Source organism: Helicoverpa zea, chromosome 3, assembly GCF_022581195.2.
Source record: "Helicoverpa zea isolate HzStark_Cry1AcR chromosome 3, ilHelZeax1.1, whole genome shotgun sequence".
Classification (NCBI taxonomy): Eukaryota; Metazoa; Arthropoda; class Insecta; order Lepidoptera; family Noctuidae; genus Helicoverpa; species Helicoverpa zea.
In genome coordinates, this window is record NC_061454.1 from 4,807,740 (window position 1) to 4,829,144 (window position 21,405).

A 21,405-nucleotide genomic window follows, 5' to 3' on the forward strand; every position below is an offset into this window, starting at 1 on the left:
ACAAACTGTTTTATCGACACCTTCGCGCTGAAAGAAAATGTGTAAAAACTTTTTTTTGGATTTTCAATTTCATCTACTGATGACGGATTATGTTATCTGTTAAACGAAAGTCAATCTTTTTGTTTATAAATTGTTTTGCATCATTCTGCATTATTATGTACACTTAACAACTACTAATCATTTAAATAGGTCAAACAGGGAAGGAAAAGCATTTTATATACATAGATAGTCAATTCTTTTTAGTATTATTTAGTTTACAAAAATAACATTATGCCACCAAAATCTAAGAGCGAAGCTCCCAAAAAATCTGCCCCTCCTGTTATAAGACCGCCAATCAGTGACCACAGTCTTATGTACGTTCCCCAAGATGTTCTAAAAGGTGGGTGCTGCTGCATTTTATATAACATACACATAGATGTAGTACCCACTGTGCCGTTTGGCTTATTTACTCATTGCCCTACTTATTTCTAGGGATTGTGTAACTAATCTTGTAAATTCACTATTATAATGCATAAATGTTCCATAGGTTTTCAAGAACGCGTAGAAACTGGCATAGATTGGACACTGATCGAATCCGGAGCGCGCCATCACAGGGAACATTGTAAGAGGGACGATATACCAAAAAACACATTCACTCAAGCATTACAAAGTAAATTTGACAAATGTATAATCCAAGGCTTCCTCGATGAGAATTCAGGGCTCAGTATAGAACAACACTGGGAGTTTCTAATGCCTGCAGTAGTGTGGGACAACCAAAGATTCGCTACCGATGAAGGAAAGATATGTTTTCATAACGCTAACTGTATTACTGATGATATGATGAAAGTCATTAAGAGAGCTGTTAAAGCCAATGATAGGAATGTTTTGAAGCACGATATGAAAATGGTTAACGTTTTGCGAGTGAATGATTCGAAGGTAATCAAAAATGTTACTTGGTTTTCTATATTTTATAACAAACATTTCACGGCAGAGAATTAGATTTTTTCGAAGTTTGAAGAATTTGATTGTATACTAGCATAATACTTACACAATATTTTTAAATATAATATACTATACAATTTTTTATTTTCGTTGGTTTTTCTTAAACTCAAGCATGGCTGAACAGATTTATTGAAATTGAAATATTTATCGAAATTAGGTAGATGGCAAATAATTAATAATATTGTCAGGTTTATAGAAGGCTTAAAAGGAAAGAAAATAATGTTAATTAGGCGGCATGGATTTCGCGGAGCCAACTATTATTAATAATGGTTACACTGGTTTGCTCCATCTCTTTCGATCTTTTGCTTTTTTGCTGATGAAGAATAATATGCTTACGTTTTATTATTCTTATTTACTTCAAAAATCTAACAAATGTTTATTTTATTTTATTTCAGATGACCGAATTGGATGAAGGCTTGAAGAAATACAAAAAATTGGTATCTCTCAGTTTATGTGGAAACTTCATATCCGATATTAATTCAGATTTTATTCCACCGTCCGTAAAGACTCTGGAACTACAAGCTAACTGCCTTAAAGATGTTTCAGGATTTGCTGAAACTTTGCCCTCTGAGTTACTGTATTTAGGGTTGGCTAGAAACTTCCTTACCTCTAGTAATAATGACATATTATATTTTTTTATTTTACCACAAATCATTACCTTCGTAATATACTTCATTGCATTCTTTCCCAGGTTCCGTAGATGGATTGAGGCTGTTACCATACAATTTGACGGTTCTGGATCTGTCGGATAACGACATCTATCATTTAGATCCGGTACTAGATGCTATCGCTAAGCTACCAAACCTTACTGCACTGCAGCTTTCGGGCAACCCTTGCTCGGTACGCTACGCTTTACCTAAATAGTGTACCATATTAACGATAGATGGCGCTATTTTCAAAATCTAATCATGTTTTTTTTAGGTATGTGCCGGCTATGCTCGAGCTACTTTAATGAGATTAACTCGTTTACATTATCTTGATTGCCGTGAAATTCTTCCAACTGATAGGCCATTAGAACATATAGAAATGCATCCTGATGATTTGCGTGCTGCATACTTTTATTTCACTGTGTATCGAATTATGTCCGCACCGCAGCCACCGAAGGCAGAGAAGGTAACTTCATACATTTTATGAAATTGATGGTAAAATCCTAGGACAGCTTGATTTTTTTTTCTTTTTAAGGGAGCCAACGCAACATTCCACATTGAACTGGAGATCCCGTTGCTGGACGCGGTAAGAAGGCGATTCTTGATGTTCAGGCAAAACGAATCCCTTATTGAAATGTTACCGCCACCAGAAGACGATGAATGGCCAATAGCCAACTCTGTGCCTGCGATGAGTAAAGTCTTAACTCGTAAGCTAACATTTTTGACCGTAAGCCTTAATTACTTAAAGTAGGAACATAGTTTGGGGATTCCTTTTTATTATTTGACGGCATTCAGCCAGTGATTGGTACTGATCGACGTATAGAAATTCATAATGTTGTCTTCACTAAAGAAAAAAGGTAGCTTGTCCTCTGCCCACTGACTTTACTGTCTCTAGTTCCATAATTTCGAAAAAACTCATCAATACTCAATTACCCACCAATATTTTAGGATTGGATGAAGAATCTTCACATGAATCTGATATCTTCAGTAACTTGGTTATGAGGAATCCGCGAGAGATTCATAACTACACCACGTTTGAGAGCAACAAGGTCCAGTGGAGCAAATTAATGAATTTCCAAGAGCCTATTCTGAAGATCTTCTGTCCTGACCTGGTTGCCCTGAGGGACACCTTCCGATCCGTTATCACTATCAGATTGGTTTACTCAGTTGTAAGTTTGATGTTAGTGCTAGCCTATGCTAATACTTAGATGACTTAATATAACGGTACTTGTCAAATTGGTCTCTGTTGAATTTAGTCCAGACTCCATAGCGTGACATAAGTATTAGACATATAGAAACTTTATTTAGTTATTGCAAAAATAACGTACAACAAATGTACAAGTAGTTTAATTGAATGATCCAAACAGTCTTTCCTTGCTCATCCAGATATATGCACACCAAAAACCAGCTAAAGCTGAAAAGGTGAAGAGTGTCTCAGCGATGAAACCGCAAGGAGAGATGAGACTGACCATAGCCACGATCAGGTGCTCTCTCAGGGCCCCTGACTGGAGCCAACCTTCGCAGCATTTCCACTGGGATGAAACCCTCGGCACTAATGACGCGATTCATTGGGGTGAAGGTGATCTCTCTGTGAGTTATATTCCATCAATCATACAACACAATACTTATGATATACCTGCTAAAAATGTATACAAGAGAGTGTAATATGATTGCGAATATAATAAATGTTGGAAGTAGATATAGGCAGCAATGATTATAGAGTAGAAAACTGTAAAGTAGGTTAGAGTAAAAAGGGTCAAAACGGCATAGTAGGACTGAGAAACGAACGTGTGAGAAACGATTATCGCTAAGATTATCGTTAATTCCTTTTCTATTATACTGAAATCAACAATGCGCCTTGAGCAAGTAAGTTAATTAACGCTCATTCTTTTTCTGTACTAAAATTGCCAATGCGATATAATGGAAATCTATTTTTACATTTCACATCTTCTACAAATAATGTAGGCTGATTTAAATATGACTTATTGCCATGAAATTGATGGTCTTGAACGAGATCACAGAACACTATTCTAAAAACCCATAAATATAGTCATCGTAAATTCTCGTATCGGTTTTAAAGTACTCATCAAAATAAAATATGATAGTAATACCAGCCCAGTGTTTAACATAAAGATGATGATTAGATAGTGTAAAAAGCATTCATACCAAGAAAACAAAATCTGCCAAGAAAAAAAAACTAAAAGTGTGAAATGAGTCACAATTTATCCTCAATATCAAACGTATACAGTTGTGTACTCACATTAAGCTTATTCTGGTAGTGGCTGGTAATAATTTCGTTATTCTTACACAAAGTTAAAGTCCTAAATGTATAATTATCTATACTTCTATACTAATATTATAAAGAGGAAAACTTTGTTTGTTTGTTTGGTTGTAATGGATAAACTCAAAAACTACTGGACCGATTTTTAATATTCTTTCACCATTAGAAAGCTATATTATCTGCGAGTAACATAGGCTATATTTTATCCCGATGCCGGCAGTAGCTCCCACGGTACGCGGGTGAAACCGCGGGAAAACGGCTAGTTATTTATATAAAAGAAAAAGTCCTAGGGAAAAATACATAGAGTATTAAATTTTTCAGATACTGCAATACAGTCAACAGCCAGTAAAAGTGACCAAAGGGAAACCGGAAGGCCCAGAATCTGGCCGGCAAGTAATGCCGGACTTCTTAACTTGTCACTTTGGCTTTGGGATCGATACTCTGAGTACCTCGAACATCAGATGAAAATAAAAAGCTGTTTACAAACACTTTCAGATGTTTCATTTCATTCACCCAGGGCGTTTGCCTTTACCCTAATGAATATTGAACTCAAAATGGTTTGCTCCGGAACCCTAAGTTCTTCAATACGTTGAACTATACTATTTATAGCATCCGTTATCCTATTGTCAAGTTCTTAAATTGCATAAACGTTCTTGGAACCCCAACAAATCGGCTAGCTGGCCAGTCCCCCGTCAAAACCTTGTTTTTACCAATGTTAATGGAACTAAAGTGTTTTATAGCAAGTATTCATATCCTCAATTTGTCGATATCAGTCCGGAGTCCCAGTGCGGGATCAGTTGAAGTGTCTAACGGTCGATTGTTTGTGTTAATGGCTGGAACTCCTCACGAGCGTTGGGGCAGTCAGGCGGAGTACTTGCTATCATGTCTGGGGTACGCTGTAGGCATTGGCAATATTTGGAGATTTCCTTACTTGTGTTATCGGAATGGAGGAGGTAAGCTACGGTTCTTTTATAAGATTCTGTGGAATTTCCTATATGGTCAGCCGCATGGTGTATGAAAATGTAAACAAATCATAAGTTTGCCAAATCGAATCCTTACTTATCAATATCGAAAATTCGTAAATTGATACTTTCATCTCTTTTTTAATTAAAAATTCAACTTTTCACATAATTTCGTTTTATTTCAGGAGCATTCCTCATACCGTATTTCCTCACATTGGTTATTTGCGGCATCCCACTTGTTTATTTAGAGACAACACTGGGACAGTTCGCTAGCGCTGGATGCATATCAGTTTTCAATCTAAACCCGTTATTTAAAGGTAAAGTATTACTAATGCCATTGAATTTGGTTACAATTCCAAAATTTATGATTAGTTGTTCATCTACAGGAGCGGGTTATGCGGTCGTAATACTAAACGTCATAGCTGTGGTGTACTTCTCATCCATCATGTCATATCCAGTGCTGTATATGTATCACTCGATGAGTTCCCCCTTGCCTTGGCAAAGTTGTGGCAATTCCTGGAATACGGACAAGTGCACCGAGGTTGGGTAATTTTAGTTTTATGTATAAAGCAATTTGTATACATGACCGTATCTTGAATACGCACGGCGTATCATTTTCAGATTAGCGGTAATTCAAGTTTTTTTAGCTCGAATGGGACCATCACGACACCGGAGGATGAGTTTTTCCAGTGAGTTCTCTCAACTTAACAATGAAATTAAGTCAATTTTGCAGGTTTCTACATTTTTGATTACTCTGATTCTAGCCATCGGCTGTTAAGAATGTCACCAAGTATCAATCAAATCGGCGATATCGTATGGCCTGTGTTCTGGTGCAACGTAATTTGTTGGATCATCGTGTACCTCTGCATTTGTAACGGTGTCAAGAGCGTTGGAAAGGTGAGCTTTCTTTCCCGATTGATCTTGGTTGGCACGCTGCCGTTTTGTCAATCACAAATTAAATATAATAGTTTTCGTCGAACTGTTAATTCTGAGAATTGTTGCGTGTTTTTGTTCCCAGATTGTGTACTTCACGGTTATATTTCCTTACGTTGTGCTCACTGCGTTATTTATTCGTGGCGTCACGTTGCCTGGCGCTTGGAAGGGCATTTTGTTCTATATCCTGCCGGATTGGGGGCAATTGAAGAAGCCGAAAGTAAGTATCTATATATAAGTAGCATTGAGGCCAAGTTCATCCATCTCCCACCTACATTACATTATGGATCTTATTCTTAGTACTTACATTATTTTTATTTTAACTCTATTTCACAGGTATGGGCAGACGCAGCTACACAAATATTTTACTCGCTTGGACCTGGATGGGGAGGTCTAGTCAGTATGGCTAGTTTTAATAAATTCCATTACAAGAATCTAAGGTTTGCTATTTTCCTATTTCTTTTACTTTGACCCAAAAAATACAATACTTCTTACGCAAAATTCGTTTCTCATTTTTAGGTCTTCAGTAATTATTCCCCTAGTGAACAGTGGGACAAGTATTTGGGCAGGGTTCGTGGTGTTCTCCGTGCTGGGCTTTGCTGCGGAGCGGTCAGGGGTGCCAGTGGGTGAAGTGGCTACAGCCGGCCCTGGGCTAGCCTTCGTGACCTATCCAGCAGCAGTCACGATGATGCCAGCACCAAATCTGTGGGCTGTTACTTTCTTTGTCATGTTGTTCTTCCTGGGCATTGATTCAATGGTACTAACCTTTTCTTTGTCAGTTTTAAATGTTAAGTTTACAATTATTTTTTGTTAAATAGAGATGACTTACAACATTCTTTCAATAGATTTTACTACAATTGTTTCAAACTTTTAAGTACCTATTGTTATAATTGTGTTTTATGTTTACTTTAATTTTTTTACAGTTCGTGACCATAGAGTCAATAATAGCGGGAATAGTTGACGAATTCCCAGCGTGCCGTGCACGGAAAAAACTCATCACTTTCCTCACGTGTTTGGTGCTATTTAGCCTTTCAATCATCTGCAATACTGAGGTTTGTACCCAATTTTCATGTAACGGTACTTATTCGCCATAAAATATAAATTGTTATCCAGAAAATAGTTTGTTAGCAAACTACATTTCAGAAGTTACAATTGAATGACGTGTTCGCGTGACTCCAGCGCTTGAAAGTTTCACATGCATGACTACCAAGTTGTTTAGTTTGTACCTGTGATAAAACAGATTGTTGGTATATGGTTTAATTAATTGGAGTAGTGTTTTATGATTAGGTTTCACGATATGCGAGTGTTAATTAACCTACAAACGAATCGTTTTGTTAATAGCTTGAAGCCATCAAAATTAGAACATAACTTTTTTGATGGTAAACAAAGTTTTCTACGATCCTGATAGCTCCCACCGTATTTACCGTAGATATTTCATTTTAGATAGATAGATAGATAGATAAATAAAGCGTTTATTCAGACAAACAAAAAGACACCACAAAGATACACAATAATAGCCCGGTCAAAATAGACATTTGAAATAACAAAAATTCCCACAAAGCTGATTTTTGGTGGAGAGCTAGATTTGATTATTATAAATAAAATACTAAAAGTCCCCATCGATCCCATGTGTGCGTCAAAAGTTATTCGAGGTCAAATGTCAAAATTTTAGGTTTTTTGATTTTTTTCCGAAAACGGTAAGTTTTATCAAAAAAAGACATCAGACCAAAATTGTAGATCTTTAAATTTTCTACAAAAATGGTATTAACAGTTTTCTCCTAAATCTTACCATTCCTGAGATATCGCGATTCAAAGAGTCACACTATACATGATATGCACATATAAGCCACGTACATACGAGGGCTGCCTTTAAGTTGTATCGTTTGAAAGAAAGAAAGAAAGAAAGAAAGAAAAACAGTTTAATTGCGCAAAATATAGGACGCATAAATGCCCCTAACAAGATAAGCATAATATGGATAAAAAGATAAAAAGAACATAACACAAATTTAAGGGAAAATATGCGTCCTAAAGCGCGCAATACGGCCCTCGCTCAGCATAATGCTGCGACCCGAAACGAGATAGAGTCCCAGCGCTGGTTTTCAGCGATAGCCGGTGCTACCGCGATGACGTCAACCGGTGGAACTAATGTATAAAATAAATAAATAAAAAATACCTACTTAACTTTGCATGAATATTGTGATTTGTGTTGTGATGTGAACAAATGTGAACTTGTGTAGTGGGTGGGTGCATAGTGTGTTTTCGTGTGTTTTCGTGTATGTGTTTGAAATAAGTACAGACAATCTAATAGGTTAATACCATTTATTGTTTTTCAAAGAATTCTCTGCGATATTTAAAGCACTTTTGCACGCATTAAACCCAGTTCTTGAAACATTTATTCTATTTTAAAGTGGGGGTAGTCAAATTGGCCGATTTGTATGAGTCAACAGCTTTTTCAGGTGTGCTGAAACGTTTACCACGAAGACTTTACTTAATTTTGTGGAATGTAAAACAATCGTTATGCCCACGGATCTATATCACGGTATGTTACATGTTGGTCTGCGACAATTAACTGCCGCATAGCCTCGATATTATCTTGGGTCATATCGGGTTTTGAACTACCTTCACGTGGCTTGTCTCTAAGGCTAGATTGCCCACTTTTAAATCCTAAATATCAGCGTACTGCAGTCCTATAAATATAAATTTAAGATCTATAATTTTGGTCTGATGTCTTTTTTTGATAAAACTTACCGTTTTCGAAAAAAAATCAAAAAACCTAAAATTTTGACATTTGACCTCGAATAACTTTTGACGCACACATGGGATCGATGGGGACTTTTAGTATTTTATTTATAATGATCAAATCTAGCTCTCCACCAAAAATCAGCTTTGTGGGAATTTTTGTTTTTTGACCACTACTTTTATGTCTATTTTGACCGGGCTAATAAGAAATAAAACAAAAACAAAAAGTGGGTAGAAAGACAGACATAAAATATAAGCAGAAATTAACGGCGCGGTGCAGTGTCCTCAGATTGCACCGAATGGGAGTCCAGCTCAGCATGTGTCAGGCAGAATACCTGACGCTGGTATTCTGCTGGATCTCTTTTGTTCACTGAAGATTTTTTCTGCAAGAAAAGCTATCATTATATTATTTGTCAATTTATACACAACATAGGTAATAGGTAGGTACTTCAAAACTCACATGTTATTTGATCATATTTCCATCACACAGGGTGGTCTTCACGTTATTGGTCTACTGGACACCCACGTGGCCATAGCCTGTGTGCCAGTAGTCTGCGGCTTGGAGATCATAGCCGCAGTATACACGTACGGACCAAGAAGGTTGGCAGCTGATGTCCTGTTCATGACTGGGCAGCCATTGGGAAAAATGTGGATGGTGCTGTGGAGATACATTCTGCCTGTCATTTTGTTGGTACGACTTTATTTTTATGAGTTTAGGGTTCATTTTTGAATGTATAGCTGGTCTAGTAGTCCGTGCCGGGAAAAACTTCTCCGAGTCTTGCTACCTTAATAATGGTAAATGTGCGTGACAATATAATCGGGATTGTGAAGAAAATAAATCGTAATCAAAAGCTTTAAGATAGTACGATTAAATAAATATCACCTGCCCCCAATACTTACAAATTATAGTTTCTATCAAACTAGACGGCCTAGATAAACGCACGTTATTATAGGACTTTATTGTTTTACTTCAGACTAAAGTGAGACCTTGAGACGTCTTCAAAGCGTTAGCAGTTTGAGTCAAATAAAATAGTCGCGAAACACGTAGGTGGATCTGACAACTACAGTAGTCAATAGGACAGTAAAATGGATAATAAAGCATTATAGTGTTCCAGTAATTAGAAATAGACAGTGTCTCCATTCAGTCTTATTCTAATACACATATTAGTATCGAACGACCTTAAGATTGTGAATTGCGATGAATGGATCATTCAAGTAATTTTCTGTTGGCTAAAGGTTCTCTTGTATCCACAAGACTGCTTCACGTTGTTCCGTGTATCATTTTCCATTTACCTTATCGTTCAATTTACTTATCGACTGTCTATTGTTTCTGGCAACCGGACACTCCCTGCCATGGCAGCTGGCCTATTTTGATACAGTTGATTGGACAACAGTATTTCGCAGATTGCCTATCACGGCAAACATTTGTAGCGATAGGGAGAACTTATGTCTCAATTGTGGTGGCTCTGACCTGGCCCATAAATTGTGCCTTAGCTAGAAAACTATCTTCCTCGTGTCTGCTAAAAGATATTAAAGAGGTCTCATTGTAAAAGAGTGATGGTCAGAAATCCACCTGGCAATGTTAACAGTTGATTGACCAATGTCTATTGCTGTTACCAAGCTCTATATTTCCATAACACCAATACTGTTTCCATTTCAGGTAATTACAGTATACTGCCTAAGAGAAGCCTCAGGGTTAGCTGGCTGGTGCGTGGCTCTCGTATCCGTCATCTGCATACCAATCCACGCAATCAAACTGCTTCTCAATTCAAAAGGAACATTCATACAGGTGCGTTTACTTTCACATTTTATTATCTGTACAAACATGCCAGTAATAAAGTTGAGTGAAAAAATAAAGATTCGCCAAGTAAAAACTTTTCTACGATTAAAACGGAAGAATTAGGATTTGCAGGTGCAAAATATTTACTCTAGCCAATTAATATTATTACCTATATCCAGTCATTTGCATGTTTCTGGGAAGTCGTTTATGATTGTTTTTATCATTTAAAAGAACTAAGGTCTTTCCATCACGTCTTCTTGCCAGCATAAATACGAAAGAAATGGTAAGACCAGACATGGGATTTAAGGCCTGTTTTTTTTTTGTGAAGTTTTCATTCAGAAAGTGCTTATTAGATATCTGCCTCCTTTGAATTGATGAGTTTAATACATATCTAGAACAGTACTTAATAGGAAATCCAAATATCATGTCTTATATCCTCAATGACAGACGACTATAAGGCTCAATTCACACCAAAAGCGCGGCGAAGGGCAGCGAAGCTCAGCGAAGCGCAGCGACCCGCTCGGTAGAGAACGCGCGTGGATTCGCTGGAATGCTCGAGAAGTCGCGGGACTGCGCGCGCCTTTTCGAGCCCGCCCGCGATGAATTCACGGGCCGCGGCTCTTCTAGCGCAGTTGACTTTCAACAAAACAAGAGGAAACTTGTGTTTAAGCAGTAATATGGGTGTTTTGGATTTAATCATTATTGCACATATAATTTATTTATTATTTTAATTTATAATTAAAATAATAATTGAAGAGGAAGAAGCCGAAGAGATAATGAGAAAAAAGAAAAGATTAAAAAGAAAAAACCCACTCACTCGCGCGCTCGCAACAGACGCGCGCGGGGAGCGGGCGCGAGGGGCGGGATATTGCCAGCGGCCGCTCGCTACTGCTAGAGCATTCTCGGGAGTTCCCGCGCAGTCGCACAACTCCGTTCATGGAATTCGCGGGAAGTCCCGCGGCGCCGCGGGCATCCGCGCGACTCGTTCGAGTTTCTCATGCGAAAATATACATTATAGTAATGGGAATAAAGTAAAAATTCAAATGACACTCAAACCGCGCTTCGCTTCGCTGCCCTTCGCCGCGCTTTTGGTGTGAATTGAGCCTAATACAGTTTATTTGCATTTATGAGCATGTGTATTATTTTACAGCGCATTCGTGACAACTGCCGTCCAAGCAACGACTGGGGTCCCGCGGATCCAGAAATGCGTCACCTGTGGAAAGCTGCCATTAACAAACAAATTAACCAACACGTTAAACTGAATAATATTGATAAAGTATAATAAAATAAAACATTCCAATACCGTTTTATTTACCTCGATTTTTTTATATCAGACTTGAAATGTTGCGAAGCTTTTTCCAACTGCTTTGATCAACAGCTGTCCAGGTCCTGAAAGAACCCTTTCAGATACAAAGTACTAGTACTTTCCACGTCTGATTAAATAGCAAGAATCCTCAGAGAAGTTCTAACACGCCAAGGAATCAAAATTCCAAAGTATGAAACCTTAGGGTGCGTCCACATCTGGCGAATGCGCCGCGAATGCGCAGCACGCGAGCCGATCGCGAGCTGTTCGCGAGCTGCGCGCGTGCATTTTTGTTCGTGCGCCGCTTCTGCGCCGCCCGCGCGCAGCTCGCGCGCGACCTAAGCGCCGCACGCGAGCGGCGCGCAGGCGGCGCGCGACGTCTGCCATCTTCGATAGTACTGAGCCAATATACGGAACTGTAAGGGCGAGAACTGATTGCGCGCAGATCGCGCGCCGCTCGCGCGCTCTATACGAGCCTTGCGTGAGTTGCGCTAAAGAGGCGCACCGAACTATTGCAGTGACTGCACGCGCGCAGCTCGCGGACAGCTCGCGATCGGCTCGCGTGCTGCGCATTCGCGGCGCATTCGCCAGATGTGGACGCACCCTTACCACCATCACCATCCCAATATACCTACTGGCATTCAAATTAAGATGACAGCAAACAAAAAGAAAAATAAAATTCCTTGTAAAAATGACATTTTGTCATGGCCTCCAGTTTCGTTTCAAAATTTAAAGTAAAACATTCGTGTTAATTTTTATAACAAAATTATATTGTAACAATAACATTTTTATAGTCAAAATTTAATTGTGTTTTTTTATCAACCACGACGTTTAAATTTTAAGTGAATATTTCAATCGAAAGCTATAAAAATGAATGACGTGATGGTGGAAGTTACTGAAACCGGTAACGAAGTCACAAATGGGAATGGTACTGCAATCGCAAATGGGAACGGGAACGGAAATGGTAATGGAAATGGAAACGGTAATATGGAAATAGACGATGATAAAGACAAGAGAGTCAAAATTCAGGTAAATATAATATTTCTATATCTATTATAGCAAACAATAACAACCATGTCAAGATTTCTGAATTTTAAAATCATCACATATCTCTTAAAGTATCTCAGAAATAAATAGTGCCTGTAGCCATAGTCTATCTTACAGCCAAGTTTTATCATAATCCATTCGATAGTTTTTGCGTGAAAGATAATGCATGCATAGGTACTTTCCCTATAACCATAGTCTATATTATAGCCAAGTTTTATCAATATCCATTCGGTCGTTTTTAGGAACAGCATCCATGCATACATACTTTGTGTTTATAATAATAGGAGGATACCTACTGAATCCTGGATACAATTCTAACAAAGAATACACTTGCAGCAGTTGTGGCCAATTAAATATGTATGTTTGCGTTATTTAATATAGAATATAGGTACGTATACGTATATGTATGTTTGCGATTCGATTGCAGGTTGAAGGTGAAGATGAAGTGGTGGAGGCCGAAATGGGCCGGAAACAAATGAAAAGATTCCAACTGCCAAACCTACCGAGATGGTGGCAAGCTGTTATTATTCAATATGCGTGAGTACAATGTTTAATTAACTAGCTTATTTGTATCGTTTATCGGCACGAATCTTGAGCGCTGACCTTCATCTGCGCAGAAGTGATTTATTAGCAAAGAACCAATCCCGAGTGACGGCTATGACGCAATGCGCTGGGGGCCAATCGCCGCTTTAACCCGCCCCCGCTCCTCACTTCATACCACAAAAGGGACCCAATAAATTACTTCTGCGCAGGTGAAGGTCAGCGCTCAAGATGCGTGCCGATGATTATACCTATGCTAAATAAGTACATAGCTTTTGAACTGAAACTTGATTCATAACGTCTTGATCGACTGCTTGATTCCAAGTCCTATGGTTTTAGCAGTTTTGTTTCCAACGGACGTCTTGCGATTGCTATTATAGATTTGCCATCTATCATAATTCTTGCTGAATAAAAACTGTATTCAGCTGTATTTTCATCTCAAATCACTCACATGAACGTTGCCTATATTAGTTTGTTCGAGCTAAGCCGTTGAGTTTTAGTCTGGTTTTAATACCAATATCGGGTGTGTCGTTCATAATCACATTAAATGAAATGTGTTAATATACTGGTTAATATATGTCGATTGACACAAAGATAAAAGAAAAATACGTAAAAATAAAAAAAATGAATTTTTCAAACAAAGTAAATAGAATAAAAATGTGCGAAAATTAGAACACCATATAACAGTCAGTCATTACAAACAATTGAAATTCTCCCTTGAAAACTGACAGATGTCAACTGATCAAAACAGCCGATACTCCTAACTTTATCTCTGCTTTACACATGATGTTGTAAATTATGAAAACGAAAAATGACTCCTGTGGTCAAACCACTGAATGGATTAGGTTATTTTTTTTACTATTCGCCATAGAATATCATAAAGTATATGTGATAGGATTTAATGTGATTGTGAACGACACACCCTGTATAACAATCAATGGCAAAAAGCTTTTCTGTAGGCGAAGAGTGAAGTTACCAATTTATCTAATTTGAAAACGTTGGAACATCTGGCTTTTTTAAATATAGCTGATGGATCAAGAACGCGACCTCCGTGGTCACTTAACAATAACCTCTTTTCAATTCATTACCACAGACTACTAGGCATTACCTCTAATGAACACTAAATAGTTTCTAAATGTTACCTACACAATAAGTGAAGATATAATTAGATAGATAATAATCCAAAAAAATGAAAAGATGAAATTGGGATTTGATCGTTTTGGGATGATAGAGAATATTTTTAGCCTCTTATTTAGGCTTCATCAAATGACATGTTTGGAAGGCCACAAACAAAAAAACCTGATCCGAGTAATAATAATAATCTTCCACGCCGATTTCGGCAACGGCGACCACTTCGACCCTAATGGCGTGCGTGTGCTCTCATGTGGCTGGAGTATCCAATTTTGTGCGTGAAAGTCCGCGCACACTGCGGACATGTCAGGGTACCAGCCACAAAGTTGTAGTTGATAGCTACAGGTGGTCGAGCTTTCAACTCATCTCGTTTGGCATCCAACTCAGAAAGCCGGCGTGCTTCAAAGTCAAAGACTTTGGCTTTAACGCGGCTTCTCCAGTCTCTGCGGTTGGATGCCAGATTCTCCCACTGAGACGGTTCAATGGAACAGCTTTTCATGTGGCGCTTCAGCACATCCTTGTATCGCAGCAGCTGTCCGCCACGTTTCCGCTTGCCCTCCTGCAACTCGGAGTAGAGGATGCGCTTGGCCACTCTAGTATCCGGCATGCGCAGTACATGCCCGCACCAACGAAGCTGTCTCCTCATGAGGTATGCTTCAATGCCACCTACATTGGCTTTCCTCAACACTTCTGTGTTACGCACACGATCAAACCAACGGATATTTAATATTTTGCGCAGACATTTGAGGTGGAAGCGGTCTAGTTGCTTGATGTGGCGTCGGTATGGTGTCCATGTTTCCGTTGAGTAGAGTATACAAGGCAACACAACTGCCATATACACAGAGACCTTTGTGGATATCTTTAGGTCATGGGAGCTGAAGTCCTTCTTGTCGAATTTTCCGAAAGCAGCGGCTGCAGCACCAATTCTGCTATTGATTTCGGCGTCAAGGTCGCACTTTGATGTTATAATGCTCCCCAAATATCGAAATTTATCGACCTGCTTCAGCACATCTTCACCAAGCATAATGGTCAGTTCTTGACGTCCGTGATTGTCTAAAGACATCACTTCTGTCTTTTTGATGCTGATTTTTAGACCAAATGTACAGCACTGCTTGTGAAGGTTCGTGACTAGCTGTTGCAGGACTTCAGGGGATTCAGCCACGAAACAGAGGTCATCTGCATACATAATGTCCTGTATATGTGCATAGGACACCTTTGTGGTCGCCTTGAGTCTATTCAGATTGAAAAGTTTGCCGTCAGTCCGATAACGAATACGAACTCCTTCAGGAGAAGAAGTCAATACTTCCCGGACTACAACTGCGAAATATAATGCAAACAATGTGGGAGCCAGGACACAACCTTGCTTCACTCCACAGGTGACGGAGAAGAAGCTCGATTGGTCATCTTCAACCGCTACACAACATTGCATGTCATCGTGCAGAAGTCGCAGGAGTCTTATGAACTTCTCTGTACACCCCAACTTTCTCAGTACCTTCCAGAGGGCCTCGCGAGGGACGCAGTCAAAGGCTTTTTCCAGATCAATAAAGCAGAGATACAAGTGCTGTCCCTGCTCTCTACTTTTTTCCTGGAGTTGACGGACTGCTCACAGTTCCTCTTGCCTCACAAGTTCCTCTGTCTGGTCTGAAACCAAATTGGGTTTCCGGCAGAATCTTTTCAGAGAGGTTCCTGAGGCGGTTCAGAAGTACTCTGGCGAAGACTTTTCCAGAGACAGAGAGCAGTGAAATACCGCGGTAAGAACCACATTCCGACCGGTCGCCTTTGTTCTTATAGAGAGCCCTGACGCGTGATAACTTAAAAGTTTCAGGAACTTGTTCTTTCTCCCACATAAGCACAAACATTTCCCAGACGCGCGAATGCAGTTCCTCGCCGCCGTACTTCAGAAGTTCACCTGGTATAAGGTCTAGGCCAACCGCACGCTGATTTTGCTGTTGTTTGATGGCACAAAGCACCTCATGTTTAGACAAGGCATCATCCAATTCTTCTGCTATTTGAAGTTGAGGCAAACTGTCTATGTAGTGTAGATCGGCTGTTCCGATCCGAGTATTATTACTGACACATATTCGTGCAGACAAACATCCCTATGAACTCATATAGTACCATATTTAATTACTTAGCAACAGATAGACAGCCCACAACTACAATCATAAAAGTTTTTATTTAGATGTGACATGAGTTTTTATCATAAATTCAACTAGTTCATTAGACCTCCAAATTGGTTGACGTCAGGCTAATCATATGTTTTTATAACACTAATGTAAATATGAAGATATGAAGCACGTGCCAGGGTTCACGTGACCTCCTCCAGTTAGAATATCGTAACATCTTTATTTCGACACAATAAGCGACAGAACTACATTACCTGACGCCCATCACACCGTATTCAAGGGGTGCTTTCCATAAATCAAACGCCGAAATATACGAGGTCTTAAAAGCTCACACGCGCTCAACACCTGCTAGGGTATTAAAAGGTGACAGTCATTCCTATTGTTACGCACTTATTTTTATGAAGAGTATTTATTAGCAGACTTCCCAAAAAGGTGGAGGTTCTCATTTCAGATGTTTTCTTTTTTAAACGGTTTTATTTTAATTCTTATTTCAAATTGTACCTACATTGTATGTTAACCTAAAAAGCAGTAATTGTCGTGAGTCTGTGAAGGCCGCCGCTGAGGCATCCGGCTGACCCGGTCGCGACCGGCGACGTTGGTGCTATCCGGGTCAACTCAGGATGAAGCGGGTCTACAACTGTGCCGCATTTAGGCTGAGTGTCCACTAGATAAACACGATTTTGAAGAAAGGGAAAACAATTATAAAATAAAAAATAAAGGTTCCATACTTACACACACTTTTCTGATAAAGTAAAATTGCAAAGCTCAAGCCTCTCCAATAAGCTTTTACCAATCAAAAGAAAACGTAAATAAATTCACAACTGTCGTATTGTCTTGCAAATTAACTATTAACTTGATAAAAGAAAATATTAACAGCTAGTCGTGTCTATGGCATCAGTGAATACGCGGGGAATTATCCATGAAAGGTGTCGAGGCGGGAGATTAATGTTCGCGTGTGGAACACGTCGGGTGTCGAATCTATGGGGGAAGGGGTGGTCGGAAAACTATGATGGCGGCGGCAGTCATTGCACCTTAAGCCGCGGCTCGGGCAACATGCAACTGTGATTATACTCCAAGATGCAGCGAACACCGTCCAGTGCATCCGAAGGCTCGTTTTGGACGACCATTGAGCTGCTGGCTGGCCGCGGCCGGAGGAGATCTGCGGCGGACCCTGAAGACTATACCACCTTCCTTGATGTTCCCTCAAGAAGAGCCTCAACGCTCAGGTTCAAATCACATATCACTTAATTAGCACCGTAATTATTTAAAAAAATATATAACATTTATTGACTACACTGGATTACATTATATATCACATGCAGCACACAGAAACTTCAAATCACTCCCACGACCATTAATTTATAATTTTATTCACTGAAAGCTTTATACTCTTTCAGTGTTTACAACTTTTCACTAAGGGCGGCATACAGCGCTTGCAATAAATCACGTTTATAAAATATTTGCACATTTCACAGCTTATCAAAACAAGATAATTTAATGTATGAATTTCGAGCTTGTTTGTATCCGGTTAATTTTACAAAGGGATAATAAATCAACGGGAAGTCTTAGAATGTTATCGACAAGATGTGGCCACGAGACAAGCCATTGTTATGGTTCAAAGTACTCGAGTGATAATAGCAGCGTTTTACCTGAAATAAAACGCATATTAAATACTTACCTTATTTGAAGCTTACTAGTTTGAGATAGGCACCTACGTGTTTTCCGCTTTTATCTCCGTCCTTTTCTACCCCATATCTTGCATCTCTCTCGCACACCGACCAGTTTCACTCCCCACCAGGCAGGAGGCGACGAGTGTTCTCGGCGGCCACAGTTCGTCATTGAGTCGAAAACACCAGGCAGAAATTAAAATGTAAGCTTCAAATAAGGTAAGTATTTAATATGCGTTTTATTTCAGGTAAAACGCTGCTATTAAATTCTTGACCGTTATTTGAAGCTTACTAGTTTGAGACGTGTTTGTTATCGCCTGGTGGAAGTGGACGCCAATGTGAGCAAAAGCACAATGAAATTGTGTATGTAAATAGGTACTTAGGTACACGAGTAATCACATGTAAGTATGTGTATTGCGTCCTGGAATACTAATGTAATCAAAGTTAACTGGTACTGGTACTCAGCTACATCCTGTTAGACTGGAAGCCGACCCCAACATAGTTGGGAAATGGGCTCGAAGGATGAGTAATAAAAATTAAAAGAGAGATGCAAGAACAAAAGCAAAATTGATTTCATTTTCTAATAGTAATTAACTAAAACATTGCGATACTTCTTAATAACAATAGTAACAAAAATATAGACATTAATCAGCTGGATTAATTAAATAATCGAGATAACTTGCTACTTCTATTTAGTGGGTATCTTTCCCTTCTGTAAAAATGGGCAAATGTATTGCCTGATCGCCAATTACCCTTTGCTAATATATCGTCCAAAAGTATATTGTCAACACAGATTTTGACGCTACCGCCGAGTGGAAGCTTCCTGGGGTTGTAGTTATTCCTGCCTCTTTTAACAATGTCTTAATCCACCCGCATCATCGTTCGGGTGCCTGCCTTTGGTTGGCCTCTAACGGATATAAATAAATTTAAGGAATTAGCCGATGTCCGTCTATCTTCTAACAAGGCTTTAGTCTTTCTGACCCAATACACTGGACTTAGATTTATATTTTCCTGATTATCCATCAAACAACAACCCGACTGCCTATGACTAGAACTGTCGGTCTTAGAGCCAAAGACTGGCCATAAGATTAAATTATCTTTGTTGTTTTTGAAATGTTCTGGGACTATTGCAAGCAAGGAAAGATCATGGACTCGCCTTTCCGAAACAAGCTAGCAAAAGAAAGAGCAGCAGTGTGCCTGGAAGTTGCAAATGGATTATTCTCGTCTACGTTTACTGCACTTAAGTAGGTTACCAATTGGTCATTATTCCAGATGGACGGCTTCCCGGGGAACAGGTTTGCTCAGCGCTATTGATTTTAAATTGTGTCCGACTAGAACGTGTGAACCTAGCTCTCCAGTGGTTTCTGCATTGCATAGTGTAGCTATAACTGACTTGTGTAATAAAATAGTATTGTATGTTAGTTTATTTACTATGTGTAAGTCTGCTAAAAATTGGGTAAGTATAGGTCCAAATAGGGATTCAAGGATTCATAGGATCCAATTTCATACTTTTCGCCCCAATTTAACCATCGACTCCAAGCTGATTGATAAGTGTTGCGTGTGGATTGAAGAAGACTTCAGTCGGAGAGACTCCTTGTCCCTCTCCCCCCCCATTTCCCTGACCTTGGCAGGGGGTATCCCCGTTGCTGTGTCTATCGGTTTCTGCTCGAGGTTCATCAGTGTGTAGGGTACTGCTAATGATCGGGACTTCAAATCTGCTCGCCAAAATACCTGGTGCCACCGAAGGAACTACTATGAGATTAACTCCCGTTCCTGAATTGAGATGACTGAGGACCTACGGTATAAGGTAAGGTGGCGGTAATACCCATGCTAGCGGGTAAGTCAAAACTTGAGAAAAAGGCATCGTGGAACCCCGCTTTCGGGTCCTTCAGATCTAGGGGCACGTAGTACACAACTATGTGTCCCTGGGCTCGCTTCGAGGCAAGTAGGTCCACTGCTGATACAAGATGCCACTCCGGTGGAGGTTTGTGTCGGGAGAGATGGTCTGCCTGACTGTTGAATAGGGCTGGTATATGATTCACGACGTGATAGATTTGATACAGCTCAAGATAACTGAATACTCTGTACGTCAAGTTCGGTAGGCTCCTTGATCGGGTGCCACCTTGATTTCTTAGATATGACACCACAGTCCCATTTTTGCATTGAAAAATGGCTGTTGATCTCTTTAGCAACTTGCCGTGATTTTCCAGTTAATACTGCAAGCATCTCTTTCAGATCGCAGTGAAAGCCTTTTTCTCTCTCGTTCCATGAACCCATTACGGGAGTTCCGTTCAGTTGTGCCCCCATCCTACATCGGAGGCGTCCGTGGTTATAAGGTGACAGGGAAGTGGCGAATGAATATCCAAGGTTTGGTGGCAGCTGACCAGCCACCACTTTAGATCTGCTAAGGCATCTGCTGGTAGGTTCAACATTGCTATACTCCATTCACCGAGCCGTGAGCCCACAATGTAACCAAAGAATGACACTTTTTCAAAATGGTGGGTATAACCCGACCGATGACAAAAACGTCACATTTTTATGTAAAATGTTCTTAGTATCGTGGTCTTCAATTAAGTAGGGTTCTATGTATGACAGTCAAGACTTCTAGGTTCATTTTACATGTAAACGATTTACTACATATTTCATTAAAATTAAGAAAATAATTTACGGCCTTTATTATACATATTTGATTTCAAATAAGTTTGAAAAGATTGCATAAGTTCCACAGACATCGTTCTAAAATATCATTTCTAATGTTGTCAGTATATTACTTTCGTAGTTATTTTTATAAAATATGATCATTACTTCAATCGTGACTTATAAGAACCCTTTTTATGGTTTGTTCACCGTTTCGCTCACGGTTCCATGAATAGGGTAGGTATAGATTGCTGTTCAACACTGCATTGAGGAAAGTGAGGAGAGCCCGGTAATGCAGTCTGCCGTATGGAACAACGAAAACTTGCGAAGTTTAAAAGTCCTATCAAGCTATGCAGGTCTTCTAAGTTTGTCGTGCTGTTTGTCACGTAGTGCGTTTTGTCATTATCTTGTTGATAATGCTTGCGATTTATTCACTTGCCATCCAAAACGTGGTGCAAATGATCCCAAAGTAGGCAAATATATCTTGGTGAGCCACCAGAAAATCGAGATACACAATTATAAGTAACCCTTGAGTTTTCAAAGTTTGAGCCACCCAAATTGGTCACTGTGGCGAAGGTCTTGGGTGCCGTGCTTAAGCCAAATGGTAGGCACGTAATCTGAAGCAGTCTTC

The 21,405-nt window shown here is 39.5% G+C and overlaps 2 protein-coding genes across 3 annotated transcripts; both read left to right on the top strand.

The window, feature by feature from the left end:
• Positions 1 to 71: 71 nt before the first annotated feature.
• Positions 72 to 4,397, top strand: LOC124646078. Of its 2 annotated transcripts, XM_047186115.1 has the most exons (9): positions 72 to 379; positions 527 to 915; positions 1,377 to 1,593; positions 1,673 to 1,821; positions 1,903 to 2,094; positions 2,164 to 2,335; positions 2,577 to 2,797; positions 3,015 to 3,218; positions 4,231 to 4,397. In XM_047186115.1, the coding sequence occupies exons 1-9, from the start codon at positions 271 to 273 to the stop codon at positions 4,372 to 4,374; spliced, it is 1,797 nt and encodes a 598-aa protein (XP_047042071.1). In that variant the 5' UTR covers positions 72 to 270; the 3' UTR covers positions 4,375 to 4,397. The 2 variants fall into 2 exon arrangements, with proteins under 2 accessions (XP_047042071.1, XP_047042070.1); XM_047186114.1 differs by lacking the exons at positions 72 to 379; positions 3,015 to 3,218 and having other exon boundaries at positions 470 to 915.
• Positions 4,398 to 4,621: 224 nt separating this feature from the next.
• LOC124646347 (sodium- and chloride-dependent glycine transporter 1-like) lies at positions 4,622 to 11,605 on the top strand. The gene is made up of 11 exons (XM_047186471.1): positions 4,622 to 4,862; positions 5,057 to 5,412; positions 5,493 to 5,560; positions 5,636 to 5,768; positions 5,890 to 6,024; positions 6,141 to 6,244; positions 6,324 to 6,561; positions 6,728 to 6,856; positions 9,034 to 9,234; positions 10,204 to 10,332; positions 11,474 to 11,605. The coding sequence occupies exons 1-11, from the start codon at positions 4,622 to 4,624 to the stop codon at positions 11,603 to 11,605; spliced, it is 1,866 nt and encodes a 621-aa protein (XP_047042427.1).
• Positions 11,606 to 21,405: the final 9,800 nt, after the last annotated feature.